Raw genomic sequence first — 17,240 nt, forward strand, 5'->3', positions numbered from 1 at the left:
GCTGTTTTTGCCAGTGCCACGTTGTCTTGCTTTCTGGAGCTTTATAGTAAGTCTCAGAGTTGGGTGGTGTCAGTCCTCTGACTTTGTTCACATTTTTCTTCAGCATCGTGTTGGCTTTTTTGAGTCTTTTGCCCTTTCATAGTAACCTTAGAGTCACTTTGTTGATGATCACAAAATAACTTACTGTGCTTTTCTTTCTTCAAAAAAACCATTGTGTCTTAAGTGTATTTGTTGCATCAGGTTTTAAGTTTAAGTATAGTCAGTGAACAACATCACATAAACTGCAGGTGCACAGCAATTCACAGCTGTTAAGGGTCACGCTCCGTTCACGGCGGTTATTGGAGAAGGAATGGCAGCCCACTCCAGTATTCTCGCCTGGAGAATCCCATGGGCCGAGGGGCCTGGCGGCTGCAGTCCAGAGTCAGACACGACTCAGCAACTAAGCTGCAGCCCCCGTGGCCACGTGCAGTATTGGCTGTGTTCTCTGTGTTGTGTGGACTCACTGGGGTTTTGACTGGGATTCTGTTGAATCTGTAAATCAAGAGAGCAGCCCCTGGAGGGGTTGCTTCCCAGGAGATGCTAGTGGGAAAGAATCTGCCTGTCAGTGCAGGAGACACAAAACATGGGTTCAATCCCTGCCTCAGGAAGGCCCCCTGAAGTAGGAAATGGCAACCCACTCCAGTATTCTTGCTTAGGAAACACCATGGACAGAGAGCCTGGCGGGCTGCCGTCCATGGGGTCGCACAGTTGGATATGACTGAGGAGCTGAGCACTGATGTGATTATATGCTTTTTCTTTAGTCTGTTGTTATAATGGATTATACCAAGTGTTTTATTAGGTTGGTGCAAAAGTAATTGCAGTTTTGCATTGTTGAACTTTGCCGTTTGGTATTGGAATGCATTCTTAAGTAAATGTGTCTATGTTATGCATCATTTAAGTCTTACGTTTTTTCACTAACAACTCATTACTTGCAGCCTTATATATATATTAGACTGGGGAAATGATGTTAGGCAAAAAGCAAATTTGAGCGATTTTCTTTTAATTAGAGTTCAAAATACTTCATAAAGCTGCAGAGACAACTCACAACATCAACAATGCGTTTGGCCCAGGAACTGCTAACAGATGCACAGTGCAGCGGTGGGTTTAGTTCTGCAAGAGAACTTGAAGACGCCCAGAGCCCTGAGGGTGCGCGCAGTGGCTGGCCACAGAGGTTGGCAGTGGCCAGCTGAGAGGCTCCTCGGAGCTGGAAGAGCTCGGTAAGTGAGCGCCTCACGGGCTGCATGTGTGCTCAGTCGTGCAGTCGTGTCTGACTCCGCGACCCCGGGGACTGCAGTCCCGCCGGGCTCCTCTGTCCATAGGATTCTCCAGGCAAGAATACTGGAGTGGGTAGCCATGCCCTCCTCCAGGGGATCTTCCCCAGCCAGAGATCAACCCAGGTCTCCTGCATTGCAGGCTGAGTCCTTACTGTCTGAGCCACCAGGGAAGCTCCTCATGAGCTGACTGCACATCAAAAAAATTGTTTTGGAATGTCATCTTCTCTTATTCTGGGCAACAACAAGTAACCATTTCTTGATTGGATTTTGGCTTGCCATGAAAAGGGGATTTTATACGACTAACTAGCGATGACCAGCTCAGTAGTTGGACCAAGAAGAAGCTCCAAAACACTTCCCAAAGCCAGACTTGCACCAGGAGAGGTCATGGTCACTGTTGGGTGGTCTGCTGCCCGACTGATTGACTGCGCCTGTAATGGGTTTGCTGGACTCTGAGTCCTGGCGAAAGCGTCACATCTGAGAAGTCCGCTCAGCAAGTGGATGAGATGCACTGAACGCCGCAGCCGGCTCTGGCCAACAGAAAGGTCCCGACTCTTCTCCCCAGCATGCCTGACCGCCTGCCGCACAAGCAACACTTCAGACGTGGGACGAATTGGGCTGCAGAGTTTTGCCTCATCCACCACACTCACCTGGCCTCTCGCCCACCTGCTCCCACTTCTTCAAACGTCTCAACAACTGTTTGCAGCAAAAATGCTCCCACAACCAGCAGGATGCAGAAAATGCCTTCCAAGAGTTCGTCGAATCCCCAAGCGTGGATTTTTTTGCTACGGAAAATAGTTATTTCTTTTCGGCAAAAATGTGTTGATTGTAATGGTTCCTGTTTTGGTTAATAAAGATGTGTTTGAGCCTAGTTATAACAATTTAAAATGTATGGCCCAAAACTGCAATTACTTTTTCACCAACCTAATAAATGCTGAGCCCGCCCTGCATGCCTAGCGCAAGTCCCGCTTGCTTGTGACAGATACTTCCTCTTACACGTCGTTGCGTTCAGTTTGTAGTGCTTTGTCTGGGGGCTCTTGCGCCTGTGTTCAGGGGAGAACTGTCTGTAGGTTTCACCTCCTGCGATATCTTTTTCTGGTTTGGGTGTTAGGGTGCTGCTGGTTCACAGAGCAGGTTTTACTCTAGAGGTTCCCGAAGCCTGCTACTGGAATTTTAACTTCGCCTTTGCCTAAGTCTGCTGCCGCTGCTAAGTCTCTTCAGTCATATCCGACTCTGTGCGACCCCATAGACGGCAGCCCACCAGACTCCCCCATCCCTGGGATTCTCCAGGCAAGAACACTGGAGTGGGTTGCCATCGTCTTCTCCAATGCAGGAAAGTGAAAAATGAAAGTGAAGTCGCTCAGTCGGACTCTTGGGGACCCCATGGACTGCAGCCCACCAGGCTCCTCCGTCCATGGGATTTTCCAGGCAAGAGTACTGGAGTGGGGTGCCATTGCCCTCTCCGTGCCTAAGTCTAGACTGCTCTTAAGATAGCAAGCTCTCTGACTGGTGAGCTTTATACAGCTGCCCTCTGTTGTATAATTGAAGGTCTTGCCTTAAATATTTTAACTTAAGAGGATGTGCTGTTTTGCTGTGGAACGCTGACACTCGGTGTGTGTGGTGCTCTGCACCCTGTGTGCGTTGCGTTGCGGCATAAGCGGCCTCTTACAGGCCTGACGTCAGGGGAAGCAGGATGGTTTCGGAGATCAGGCTTTAAAATTTGCTGTCAGGACTGGTAATATTACCTCGCCGTTTTTCCCAGTGGCCCCAGTCTGTCCTCTTGAATGTGATTATCTGTAGCCTTCGTGGATGAGACCAGAACTCTGAGTTCCCTGTCGCAGATAAAGTCAGAAGTTCTTGATCTAGTTCTCAGGGAACGTGAGCAGAATGGGAGAGCTGAGACTTTGCTGAACTGTCTTTGGACCTCAGAGGGGGCGGCGAGCAGCAGGCCTGGGGCACAGCGCCCACGGAGGCGCTGACGGAGGGTGCACGGGTGCAGGGCTTAAGGTGGGCTCCGGGGGGCCTTGGTCCTGAGAGCGAGCGCCTCCTGCAGCGTGTCCGGCACCTGCCTCACTTGCCTTCCCTTGTCCTGTCTGACTTTGCACACTTGTGTGCCCTGATTTTCTGGAGTTACAGAGCTAGTTGCCAACTAGGTCTCTTAACTAAGGTAATAAACAAGTCATTTCATAGGACTGTAGAAGAGCCCTCAAAAGAGGTTATTGCAAAAGCAATGAAAAGTTTTCCTCTGTGATTTTCCCTTTTTCTTGTAACTTCATGCGGGCACTTAGGAGTTTGGAAGTTAAGTGTGGTGTTCTTTGCTCACGACTTGTGCTCCGACCACGGCCTCTTCACGCTTTCTGTCTCCTCTGCCATCTGTAAGCACGGAGGCAGGAGCAGGCACTTCTGTCCAGTGTCCCCAGAGTCCATCCTTCACTGCTGGCCAGGCTGAAGACGGGGATACCTGTGCAGGTGTGGGTGGCAGCATGGATTGGCACAGTCTCCCGGGGGCAGTTCAGGGGCAGGCGCCCAGAGCCACAAACAGGCGCCGGCGTAGATGCCTGGGAAAGAAAAGATGACGGCTGTGGCATTGCTTGTGTTATTGAAAAATTCAAAACAGCCTAAATGTCTAACAGAAGAAGAGTTGTTAAACAAATGGTAATGTAACAGGACAGTGGGGTACTATACAGCTGTTTAACGTGATCATGATCTATATTTTTTAATACTTATAACTTATTGATGTCTGTTCATCATCTGCATTAGAATGTCATTTTTAATACAAACTAGCAAAGAGTCAGACACGACTGAGTGACTGAACTGAACTGAGATTGCAGAACATTACTCCGTTTAAATTATGCTCATCTGAACAGTCATGATCTCTTGCTTTACCAGTCTCTTAATTTCCAGTGAATAAAGGTCTAGTTGTCTATTTCTGCATCCTAGTGGCTTCAAGCAGTACAGTTTCACTCTCTGTGGGGCCAGATACCTGAGGGCTGGTGCAGTGGTCTCTCGGAGGCCTAGGTGTTGGAAACCAGGAAACCATTGTTTGGTGTTGGGGGCTCCGTTCCGGGGCTGGCTCATGTCTGCGCCTGGAGGTTGGAGCTGGGTCTTGGTGGCAGATGTCCGTTCCCTGCCCCGTGGACGTCTTCAGGGCTGCTTGAGCGTGCTCCTGACATGGCAGCTGGCTTCCCCAGAGCTAGTGGCACAGGAGAGCAGGGAGAACGTGCGGTGCCTGTTGGGGGGCGTCCTGAGCGTCAGGCATTGTCCCTTCTGTCCTGTTTGATGGTCCAGTCCGAGCTTTAGGTGAAGCCCACCAGTGTGGGGATGTAATAAGGAAGGAAACTGGTGAACTCGGGAACTGACTTAAAAGTCCCTTCCCCTAGGCAAGGCTTCTTGACTGAGCTGTTACCTTATGCTGCTGGAAAACAGGCGTACCTGCAGAGTCTGACCTGAATTGTTAGGAGTTAGCCATCTTTGTCAAAAAAGCCTTAGAAGCAGGAAGGGCTGTCATTTATTTGCACCAGTTTGAATTCACTTAGATCATTTACTTTTTTAACCCAGCCACCCTTGGAGCACAGCGGGGAATACACAGGGGGGTGAGTGACGTGGGAATCTTGACGGTCTCTGGGCGGGCTGGGGGGAGAGGGTGAAGTAGGAGAGGACTGAAGTGTATTTCTGCCTTGGGCAGTCTGGTGCCAGGACGCAAGGCAGAAGCTAGTTCTCCTCCTTTTCGAGTACCTGCCCGCAACCTGCCCTCAAGCCCCGTGCTGGTGCCTTCGGCTCTGTGTGCTGGGCTGGATTCTTGCCCGGTTTCTGATTGAACATTGTTGCCACCAGTGAGAAGCCATGGGCAGAGTTGTCCGACCATGAGAAAGTGTCTGTCACTTACAGACTGTGCGGCTGGCTGGAGACGAGGCTGGGGGGACGGCAGTCGGGCCAGCTCACAAAGGGGGCCCATGAGGAGCTCGTCCCTCAGGGGCGGTGTAGGGCTGAACCCCAGGTGAGAAGCCGCTGTAGTCCGGCAGGGTAGTGGGGGCCTGAGGCAGGTGGCCGGCCCCGAGGGGAGGGCCCCAGTGCTTTGAGCTAGAGTTGATGAGATCTGCAGGGACCAGCGGCAAGCACATCAGGTGTCAGTCTGGGGCGACAGGAGTGGACATGATCCGGGGCGCTGAGGAGCCCCTAGGCCGTGCTCATTGTGAAATGCTTGGGGGTATGCAGTCGGCAGCTTCAGGGAGAGACTGGGAAGTCCGCTCCGTTGGTCCATCAGTAGGTAGTTGAAATTGCATAATGCGCTGGAAAGTGTTCTGCTGAGAAGACGCGTGGGCTCAGGACAAAGCTCCAAGGGACGCCAGCGTTCACAGGAACAGCAGAGAGAGGCTTGCCAGGGCCCCGGGCAGGGCCAGCCGGTATGCGTGTCTGCAAGTGCAGACAGTAGTTCTGACCCAGAGGCGATGGCAGAGCAGAGCTCCTTGGAGAAGTGGGGCTTGTTGGAGGACCTCGGACCTTTGGTACTGGTTTTGTGGTTTTATTTGCTGTAGCTGAGACTCTATCCTGTGCCCTGACCACGAAGCATTCATATTTACTCCCCCAAAACTGAGGGTCCAGTTCAGTCTGTTCTCTGAAATTACATGCTGCAGAGCAACTTAGCCTGTGTGCCCCAGTGCCTGAGCCTCTGCCCTGGGCCTGGGAGCCACAGCTGCTGAAGCCTGTGCAGCGCAACTGGAGAAGAGCCCGTGCGTCAACGAAGGGCCCACACAGCCAAACGCAAATTAAGAGGTTTTTTTAAAATAATTTAAAAAAGATTCGTATTTAAAAAAAATGACCGTGCATGTTCTCTGTATGAGCTGTGTATGAAGTGTTGGTGCTTTACTTTGGGACTTGTAGATTATTTCTCCCCTATTGCGAGCACCATCTTTATAGCCTGTGGTTTATAATTACCTTTGGGATAGATTGCAGGAGGAAGCTGGATTGCTCGGTCCCCGTGTGCATGCCGACTTTGGCGTGTCCCCTGGGCTGCGCAGTCCTGCTGCCTAAGCAGCTGCACGCGCTGGCCACAGAGGGCCGCAGCAGGCAGCCCCAGCCTCCGAGGGCGCTTGCTCTCCGTGGTTTCTGTTTTTTCGCTTGTTCGTGGCTGTAAGCCGGGCTGAATCTCGGGGTCTGTCTCCCTGCTTGCTGTGTGCTCTTGCTTCTTCCTGACTCCCGCTCTGAGGCAGAGACGCTAGCAGCCTGTGGAGGTAGGAATCAGGGCTCAGAGACTCGGGTCATGCAGTGAAAAGCGCGAGGCTCAAGTGCGTGAGCCCTGGTCTGGGTGTTGTGTAGCCTGCGCGTCCAGTGTTGCCTTTGCGTAAGCTTTCCTTTCACTGTTCGGCAAGGTGAAGATCCTGTCTTGCAGGCACCGGAAGGGTGGCTTTAGCAGTCCTGTGTCTTTTTGAGTTGATTTTCTTACGGTAGTTGTAAGAAATGTTCCCTTTAACTTTAGAAGGAACGTTAGTAACCCTAGTGGGTTAGCAGGCAGCACAGCTCATAGCCCGTCTTCACTGTGAAAGGTGAAATTGTAAAAAGGATAATGGGGACTTGACAAGATGCTTATTTCTGTAACCAGCTGTCTGCAACATAGTTCCTCATCTTTTCTGGGCTTCTGTTTCTGAAACTTTGAAATGAGAAAGTCATGATTCTTGATTATGAGATGTTTAGATTATCACTAACCTTCCTTAATTCTGATGATGTTTCCATTTCTAATCTCCAGTCAGTGGCCATCAAAAAAAGTTTCTTTTTTTAAATTAGAAAAAGTTTTAAAAACAGATTATTCCAAAGGGCATATATAATGAAGCTTTCCTCTCGCTAAGATCCCAGACTTGCCCACTATTACCAGCTTCCTCGGTGTTTCCACAGCTAGAGTAAGTGGAGATAAACACGTCCCCCTGACATTTCAGTCACCAGGAGAGCTGCTGTCCTCCTCAGCGCCATGCCTCGGTGGCGCCTCCACAGCAGCACTTGACGGCAGCTTCTCTCCGTGGATGCGTGCGTGATGTCCCACGGCCACTTTTCTGGAGGTTAGATGGACTGTGCAGTCTGTTTCTAGGGCTTTGCTAGTGCAGCTGCCGTAATTACCACAAAGTTCTGGTGTAGGAACAGAAGGTCTTTTGGAATTTACTGTAATGGAATATACACTGTTACATTTTATGAAAGTGGAAGTGAAGTCGCTCGCTCGTGTCCGACTCTTCGACCCATGGACTGTACCCCACCAAGCTCCTCCATCCATGGGATTCTCCAGGCAAGAATACTGGAGTGGGTTGCCATTTCCTTCTCCAGGGGATCTTCCCAACCCAGGGGTCGAACCCAGATCTCCCGCATTGCAGGCAGATGCTTTAACCTCTGAGCTACCAGGGAAGCCCCGTTACATTTTATTGTGGTACTTTAAATGAGCATACATTTAATTTTTAAATCAGCACAAATGCGTTTTTTCTGTGTAGATTTTGAATTGGGACTCATGTTGCATTGTTGGATAAATGTGATTTTCGTAATTTGTCACTCTGTTTTGTTCCAGTTTTAGGAGGTGAAAGTGTTAGCTGCTCAGTCGTGCCCGACTCTTTTCGACCCCATGGACTGTAGCCCGCCAGACTCCTCTGTCCATGGGATTCTCTAGGCAAGAGTACTGGGGTGGGTCGCCATTTCCTTCTCCAGGGGCTCTTCCTGACCCAGGGATCGAACCCAGTCTCCTGCGTTGCAGGCAGATTCTTTACCGTCTGAGCCCCCAGGGAAGCCCTCAGTTTTAAGATATGTGCTGCCAGAGTGAGCTCCTGTGACTGTGTTTTTTGCCCCTTGGACTGTGTTTGCCTGTGTGTGAAGCTGGTTGCCATTGTACTTTTCATAAAGGTTCTTTCTTATAGGTCTATAAAAGAAGGAAAAATCCAGAGATCATAGGTTGTCCATTATTCACAAAACCTCTGCTAATTTTAATTAACTCAAAGTATTTTACTTGAATGTTCTTCAAATTATGTAAAAGTATTAGGATTGTGCATAACTTGAAACAGATGTAAGACTGAGTCTGTTTATATTGGTAAATGGGGTAAATTTCTAGTGGAAAATAGCCCATAGATAAAACAGAAAATCTCACGTTATTTTTTAAAATAAATGTATTAGTAAACATGCTGAAGTTCTTTTTAAGTGGTTAGCAGTCAGTTTGAGTGTTTGTCTTTATGGAAGTTTTCATGTTGTGTAAACTTAGTTTAACCTATAGTCAAATTTTTGAATATGCATTTTTAAAAAATTCTAATGGTTAATGAAACCTACTTTGAACTCTATATGACTTTTTTAAAAAAAGTTCCTTTTGTTACCACTAAATTCATTTGCATGAAGAAAGCGTTTTTTTCCCCTTGAAAAAGCATCTTTATTAATGTATTTGTGAAGTTTGGCCATATTTAATCTTCAGAGAAGATAAGATACTGTGCCTGAAGGTCAAAGGTCAAATAGAGAAGTCTGCTGTGGTTTACTCTTGTTTGCTTATTGATGAATAGGGTTAGTGTCCCTGCTGTGGAGGTGAGAGGGTGGCATTGAAAGCAGCACGTCTTCGTTAGGACAAGAGGGTTAGTCGGTCCCTGTTTCAGTGCCTTTTATAAATCTGGTGTGCAGCTGCTGCTGGGAACCCCTGACTTGTCTAGGCCCGTAGATGCTGAAAGGGAAGAGACACTTTCACGTGCAGTAAGCTGAGACCAGCAACCTGTAAAAGCCAGCCTGCATGTGCTTTTTGGCTGGCACCTCTCTGCTGTCTTCCTCCCAGTCACACATGCCATGAGCTTATTCTTGGCTTTGTTGAGCTGTATTTAAAAGCTTATGTTGTGGAGTAGCTTCGTTAGCGTCTTAGTCTGAAGGAGTGAGAGGTTATTTGTTGTACTTGGATAATAAATCAAACAGGAAAAGATAAGATTCAAATGAAAGAAGCGTCTCCTGGCCTTCCAGCCCTGCTGCTCACCCCTGAGTCTGACTCTTCTAAGGGGCCTTGCAGAGCCGTGTTCTGTACGTGAGTCACAGGGGTGTGCACTCTTTTTGTTTGAACGCATGCTGGAGTGCGCTGAACCCCCTGCTGCACCGCCCACCCCGCCAAGCGCTGTGTCTGGAGGTAGTCAGGTCAGTACAGATGGATCTCCTGCGGTTTAAAGCGGCTCTCCGTAATCCTCCCTGTGTCGAGTGTTCTGAAGTTCTCTAGAGTGTTCTGAAGTTCTCTAGCTGTCATGTAGATAATGGCCATTTAGGTTGTTTTCAACTTTTGCTAATTTAAGCAGTATTGGGTGCCAGTAATGTTTGCAGGCTACATTGCTAGGAGGGTTGATCAAAGTCCGTATACATTGTAAATTTTTATAGTTATTTCTAAACTGCCCTTTAAGGAGAGCACATCAGTGCATGAAAGTAGCTGCTGCCCGTCTTCATCTCAGCTTGTTACCTGAGGGTTAAATTTGCCAGTTAGGTTAAAACCTGCCATTGCATTTTTATTGCTTATTTTCCCTAAAAATGAGTAAAAATGAAGTTCTGTTTAAAATATGTCTTTATTTCCTAATTTTTCTATTTGATTGTTGACATTTTAAAATTATTTTTGAGAGCTTTTACAAATAGCTGGTTTTGCAGTGTTACAAATATTCCCACTGTCACCTTTTTAAACCTTGGATATGATATTTCTCTGTGTATAAAGTTTTAATTTTTATGGGATCGAACATAATTCTTAAATAAGTTAATGACAATCAGTAACAGATTTAATGTGTGGAGTGGTGTTTCTTTCTTGGAGAAAGTCTTCCTTCACACTGAGCGTTTGAAAGCCATCCTCGTTTCACCCGCACGTATTTCACCGCGTGCATGTTTGTAAAGTGCTCTGCATGTGTGCAGGTCTCAGGTCCGTCAGGAGTCTGTCTTGATGTGAAGACGTGGGGATATAATGTCATTTATTCAGGCTTCTCAGCTGTTGCACCACTCTTTACTAATGCGCTTTACTTTCTGGAAGGCTGAATCCCCGTTTTCATTTCTGTCTCTCTGGAGGCCCTGTCCCCGAGCCTTGCCTGCCCCTGCTGGAGCCTGTCGGTGCAGCTCAGTGTTCGTCCCGGGGTGTGGAGTGTTACGTTTCCAGTGGGACATGAGAAAACATTTAAAACCATAATCGTGTTTATTCAACACCCAGTAGAGCAGCTGAGCTAGGAGCTGTGTCTGTTCAGGTGTGGCAGGCAGGCCTGCGCCAGCGTTTGTGCCCGGGGTGGACTGCTCCTTGGGCTAAGGCCCACGGCGCTGGTGTGGGCCCTGAGCCCTGGCTCGCCTGTGCATGGTAGCAGGCTTGCTGGTTTACTCTCTCCGCAGTGTGGTGAAATTTCACTTTCAGAAGCTGATGGTTATTTACTGTTCCAGGCCAGAATACTGGAGTGGGTAGCCATTCCCTTCTCCAGGGGATCTTCCCAACCTAGGGATTGAACCCAGGTCTCCTGCATTGCAGGTGGATTCTTTACCAGCTGAGACAAGGGAAGCCCAAGGATACTGGAGTGGGTAGCCTTTCCCTTCTCCAGGGGATCATCCCAACCCAGGGGTCGAACCAGGGTCTCCTGCATTGCAAGCGGATTCTTTACCAGCTGAGACAAGGGAAGCCCAAGGATACTGGAGTGGGTGGCCTCGGGGTCCTGACTGCAGATTGAGTCGTAGTCTGCGTGCTGAGTAGCATGCCTATGTGCTGGGAGCGCGTCCGTAAGTGTCGTGTGTGCCCGTGGTCTCTCGGGTTGAAGGAGCTCCCTGTTGATGGGTGGAGGGGTAGGGGAGGCGCTGGTCTGCCCTCCTGGGGGAGGTGGCGTTTAAGCCGAGCAGGAGGCGGTGCTGCAGGTGCCAGACACTGAAGCCAGTGGGAGTGAACTGGGGGTAAGAGATTGAAGCCAGTGGGAGTGAACTGGGGGTAAGAGAGGGGCCTAGCCCTTGAACCCTCACCCCCGGGGCATTTAGGTTAACGATGCTGCAACTCACTTGTGAAGTCAACCTGCTGACTGTTTTTCTGACATGTACCTTTTTCTAAAGGTAAAACACGGCTTTAAGTATATTTTCTTGTAGTTTCAACAGCATTTTAAGAAGTCTTGGCTCTTTAGTTGCACCCAAGTCATGAATATACGTTCAATCTGGACAAAGAGAGAAGAAGAAACTACAGCTGCACGCTCACCACTCCTATTCACAAGTAAAGGGGACAGCTAGAGGCGTGGCTGCCTTTTTATCTAGAGCCTTCCCGTAATTCTGAGCGTTTGCTTTAGGTTTTTCCATTCCCCCTCCTCTTCTTAATTGATCAATTAAAAGTAAAATATCTTTCTGACCTTTGCTGTGTGGCAGCTTTAAGGGTTTTTGTCTGAACCCAAGAGGTGACATGCTCTATACTGGGAGATATCTGGAGGGCTCACTTCTTCGGCTGAGAGTTTTGTCAGAGAGACTTGTCTGCACGTTGAGTGTCCCTTCACATATCAGAGTTGGCTCTAATTTGGCTCATTGCTTGCTTACTGACACTATTCTGATGAGCTGTATGTGTTAACAAACTTAAGTTTATTAATTTTTCTAATGATTTATCTGTTAAGACTTTGGACTTTTAATTTTATTTTGGATTAAATTCACAAAATTAAAATACCGTTGCAGTATGGACTGAAACTGTTCTGGGGGGGATTGTCTGTGAGCATCTTTATTTGAAACATGTGACTTTCCCATTTGTTATTTCCATTCCTTCTGCATATCAACTAGCGTTGGTCAGGGTACGGTTTCACTAATATGAAAATAGTCTATTTAAACTCTGGTAACAATGGAAAGTTGAGTTTCCATTGACATTTTTATGGAGATAATCGCACAGTCACATGCTTACGTTCCTGAATGCACGAAAGGGCTGTTGGAAGCCCCGCAGGGAGGTCTTGTGTTGGCTTGGCCTTTTCCCTGGGGGGCTTTTGGTAGAAAACTCCTAGCGTTGTAACGTTAACTTGACGTGTGGCCTGGGGGTGGGGTGGGCTGGGGAAGGGGCCCTCTAACCCCAGACAGTTCGATTGGATGATCTCTAGAACTCTTTTTCGGTCACAGCATTCTGTAATTTTTGCATGAGAGCATTTTAGAATTTGAAATGACACCCTTTGTCTTTTCTCTCTTTTTGTGTTTAGGAAGAAAAGGCTTCTCTTTTACATCGAACTCAGGAAGAAAGAAGAAAGAGGGAGGTAAGCAGTGTGTGCCAGTCCCTGCCGACAAGCCTTTTCCGGAGCATTCAGCTGGGCCCTGCGTTTACTGTTTAATATACGTAGATATGTGTATGTATATGTGCCATAACGCGCTTTTGTATGTATGTTAAACTTCTGAAACCATTCTGGATTTGTTGATTTTATGGCGAGTCATCTAATGTAGATGGGCTAAAAGAATGTAGAAAAGGTGGGCTTAAAAGAGCAGTTTCCAGAGTGGGGGAGGACATAGACTTTCAGTTCAAGCGGTTGCTTGTGGTGTGGCTCTAGAAGGCGCAGGAGGTCTTGGAGCATAATGTTCGCATTTCACCAAGTAGGAGAAGACTCCCTGTGAGGGCAGACTGCTTGTGTGTTTGTGAAGAGGCTGAATACACGAAAGGGGCTCGGGACCTCTTTTGCTCCAGTCTGGTGTACAGTTGATCTTCAGAGACAGCTTCTTAAAATGGCTTTGCCTTGTTGACAGACCATCAGTGTGGTGTCTTATGGCCTGCTTTTCTGGGTGGTTTCTTGGTTTGTTTTTAATAGGTCATGCATCCCTTTAACACATCCATATTGAGAGCTTGTCGTCCGGATAGTGCTCTGCCGGCTGGGTGTGTGGATGGGGTAAGGCAAGACAGTGTTCCTGCGGGGTGTGGACCGCAGGTGTGAGGCAGGGTCCTGCAGCGGGGACCCGGAGGGCCTGCTGTTGGTGTTGAGGGAAGGCGTCTCTGAGCTCGCCAGAGCTGAGTGAATTCCTGGAGGACGGAGCAGGAGCGCTGTGGGCAGCTGGAACTAGAGCCTTCTGGGCCAGGGAGCCGCAGGTGCAAGGACGCTGGGGCAGGCGCTCCCGGCCTCCGGGCTGCTGACGTAGGTCCTGGGCCAGGCGGTGCCTTGTCGGGCGCCTGCCCACACGCTGCAGGGTTAGCCCATCCCTTGGCCTCTACATTGATTCCCGAGTAGATGATGCACCGTAAGATCAACAGACTCAGAATGGTTTCTGGAGTTTAACATACATGCAGATACACGTTATGCCACATGTACATACATAGGGCCTCTCCAGCAGATGCCACGACCCTCCCTCCCCACACTGGGACAACTGCAGCTGTCTCCAGAAATCACCGAATGCTTCCTTGGTGCTGAGGTTGCCCTCCCTTGAGAGTCACTGCCCAAACAAGTAAAGGAGACTGAAAAACAAGGAGATGATACCGTAGCGGGTAGCCGTTCCCTCCTCCAGAGAATCTCCATGACCCAGGGTTCACACCCGAGTCTCCGGCTCCGCAGGGGGCTCTTCACGGGCTGAGCTGCCGGGGTAGCCGGTGCCCTGGCTGCGGCGTCGGCTCTCCTCGGGCGCTCTCAGGCAGCCCTCTCCCCCTGCGGTGCTTCTGCTCCAGCTGCCTCTTCTCCTCCTCCTCGTGGGCTCACCGCACAGATGCAGTGTGGCCTCCACGCTGTGTGAGGACGCGCGCTCCTGTGTGTCCCCCTTTTCTGCATGTTTATCCTTTGAATGTCTGTGCTTTGATTTGGCTAGTCTCTTCTTATCTAACCTCTGATATACAAATGACCTCTGATTATTAAATACGTCCACTGAGTTCTGAATTCTGGTTTTTATTTCAGTTCTAGAATTTTCTTTGATTCTTTTATTTACCAGTTCTCTTGTCTTTTAATTTCTTGAACACAATTTTAAAGATAATGTTTAAACTCCAGTGTTTGGAATTCCTGTGGGTTTGTTTGTGTTGTTTGTCATCTTGATTTTAAATTCTTGTCTTTTGCCTGGTTATTTTGGTTGAATACTGGGCATTGTATGTTCTAACCAGAATGATGCGTTCAGATTCTAGAATGTGACCTCTTCTTCTTTTCGGAGAGCATTGCATTTGTTTCTGGCAGGCAGTAGGAAGCGGGTCAGTAAACCCCCTTTAACCGAGGGAGGGATGAGCTGGTTGCAGGCTGACTTTCAGGCCTTGTGAGGGCTGATCTATTTCCGGGACACCTGCCAGAGAGCTGGAGTGTTACTGAGGCTTCCTCCCTAGTTAACAACTGAATGAACAGAAATGAATGTGTTGAAAATGCCTGGGATGATTTGAGTTTATCATCAAGTATCCTTAGAATCATAGTTGTGAATTGATGCCCAAACGTGGTTCAAGCTCAGGGGTTCCCTCATAACCATCTCAGGCTGAGAAGGCGCACTTGTGTGGCCTGGCTGTGTGGCTGTGTGAGTGTGTGTGCCGCCCACGCTAGTAGGTGGCATTCAGAGAGGCTGGGAGGTGGCGGCGCTGCTCAGACAGAGCGCCGGTTCTCCTGCTGCACCTGCGTTTGCTCTCTGACGCCTATCTTTCGGCCTCCCTAGTCTCTGTGGAGACTTGAGTCTCCGTGTCTTTGGAACAGGAGTGGCGCTCGCCTGGCAGGTTGCTTGGGGGCCCTCAGACAGCGGTAGCTGCAGGGTCGGAGCTGTTGGCGAACCTTGGTTCTGCCCCGTCATTGAGAGCTCTGAAGACAGCCTCAGGTCGATGATGATTGGGGTTTTCTGCTTGGAGATAGAGTGCCCTTTAAAATAAACACTGTGTGTGTCGTCTGTATTTTATTTTAAATACTTAAAAGCTTTTATTTTTATTTTAATTGGAGTCTAATTACTTTACAATATTGTAGTGGTTTTTTGCCATGCATTGACATGAATCAGCCATGGGTGTACATGTGTTCCCCATCCTGAACCCCCCTCGCTCTCCATCCCATCCCTCAGGGTCATCCCAGTTAAAAGCTGCTTTTAAAAAGTCTGATTGTGCTGGCAGAATTGTAAAATAGTTAGCTGTTTTGGAAAACAGTCCAGCAGTTCCTCAAATATTAATTCTGTGCCTGGGTATACACCCAAGAGAAATGAAAACCTGTGTCCCCACAAAAGTTGGTACCTGAGTGTCCGCATGAGCATTACTCATAAGAGCCCGAGAGGAAAGAGCCCAAGTGTCCGCCAGCCGGCGAGTGAGTGAACGGAGAAGACAGCGCAGCGGCCGTCGGAAGGGCGGTCGCCCGGGATGCGCCGTGGCTGAGGCTCGAGCACAGTGCCGACGGCCAGTCAGGCTCAGCCGCTGCTCAGGCTCAGCGGCTGCATGTTGCGCTTCCCTTGTGTGCAGCGTGCAGAGCAGAGTCCCATGGAGACAGAAAGCTGACTAGTGCTTGCCGGGCAGGCTGGCGGGGTGGCCTGGGACAGAGAGTGGGGGGTGGCTGACGGCCAGCGGGTCAGGGGCTCTATGGGGCCGAGCGCTGAAAATGTTCTGAATGCAGACAGTGGGCGTGACTGCACAACTTTGAATACATTAGAAAGTGGTGGATGGCATGTTTCAAAGAGTGGACTTTGTGGTGTGTCGTCTTAACTGGTATGTGTCATTTTCACTGATTCTGACCAGTTGTTCTTCCTCCCTGTGCTATTCAGGAAGAAAGGCGAAGATTGAAAAATGCAATAATTATCCAGTCATTTATTCGAGGCTATAGAGACAGAAAACAGCAAGTAAGTTTGCTTTTAACCTGAGAAGGAATTAGAGAGGCGTGAGAAAGCTTATTTAGCGTTGGATTCTTAGAGGTAGAATTCATTTTATGCGCATTTTTGTGAGAACTTGTTTAATGAAAGTTAATGTTCAGAAAAGAATTCTGTAAAGCAATTATCCTTCAATAAAAAAATGAAAAAAAAAGAGTTAATGTGGATAATAGTATTTTCCCCAACAAGTAGTTTTACTGGTTTAGATGAGTTTTTTGGTGGTTTTCAAATTATAAGATACAAACCTAGGCCAAACCCGGGCTACAGATCACAGTAGAGGAGGTGGTGGTGACCCTGTGGAGGGGGTGTCGCGGTTACTCCCCGGGCTTGACCAGCCGGGGCCTCCACGCGGCGCAGCGCTGGCGGGCGGGCGGTCTGCGCTCCCAGCCGGCCCTGGAGGCCTTGGGCTGCGCGAGCCCTGACGCCGCCTTCTGTCTCGGTCTGTTTCCAGTGTTCCATCCAGAGGAGTGCGTTCGACCGCTGTGCCAGCCTGTCCCAGTCCGGTGGCGCCTTTCCCCTTGCCAGCGGCCCCAACCTTGCCCTCCTGGTGAGGCAGCTTCTGTTTTTTTACAGACAGAGTGAAGACTCGAAGCGCTTGGTGAGTGTGGGCTCTGCTTTCTCCAACCCTCGGGTGCGTGTTTTCCAGCTCTTGATTCACTGTGGGCAGACAACCCCTCCAGCACAGCTCTCCTGTGAACCTCCGCGGTCAGCGGCGCTGGGTTGTCTTTGTGATCCTGTGTTTTCCCTCTTAAAGTTGATACAGATTTTCGGTAGGCTTTTTCATTTTTTTTTAATTAGGGAAACTTCAAGTAGACGGAACTGGGCCGCTCTGCTGTGCACGCGCTGCGTACCGTGGCCCGGAGCCCGCCGCCATCCCTGGGCCACCGCCTTCAGTGTCACAGCCTCAACCCGGGAGCACTTCAGGGCGAGGCTCTGACCTCTAGGGCCTCCCTCTGAAACACCCAGAACATTAACTGAAAACATTTTACAGGTTGTGAGGCTACCAGTGACGAGGAGTGGTGTGTATTAATGGGGGACATCCATGACTGGCTCAGTCTTTTTAAAAAAAGTAGAACTTGTCACTGCATCCAGTTTCCCAGGAAGTAGTAGAGATTCATGTGTAATCATTAGGTTAAATACATACTTATTCTTAGAAACCTTTATTTGTCACAAAAGTTCCAATTTGAAGGGTGAGTCTGCAGTGAAAGGTCAGCC

The 17,240-nt window shown here is 49.0% G+C and overlaps 1 protein-coding gene across 4 annotated transcripts in view; it reads left to right on the plus strand.

Moving 5' to 3' along the window:
* Positions 1–17,240, plus strand: part of UBE3C (ubiquitin protein ligase E3C) — a 111,751-nt gene that overhangs the window by 8,679 nt on the left and 85,832 nt on the right. For all 4 annotated transcript variants that reach the window (XM_060415236.1, XM_042249097.1, XM_060415237.1 and 1 more), the window contains exons 2-4: positions 12,452–12,505; positions 15,924–15,998; positions 16,477–16,623. In XM_060415236.1, the coding sequence (XP_060271219.1) occupies positions 12,452–12,505; positions 15,924–15,998; positions 16,477–16,623 (276 nt within the window). The remainder of the gene's footprint in view (positions 1–12,451; positions 12,506–15,923; positions 15,999–16,476; positions 16,624–17,240) is intronic.

Source organism: Ovis aries, chromosome 4 (genome assembly GCF_016772045.2).
Source record: "Ovis aries strain OAR_USU_Benz2616 breed Rambouillet chromosome 4, ARS-UI_Ramb_v3.0, whole genome shotgun sequence".
Lineage (NCBI taxonomy): Eukaryota > Metazoa > Chordata > Mammalia > Artiodactyla > Bovidae > Ovis > Ovis aries.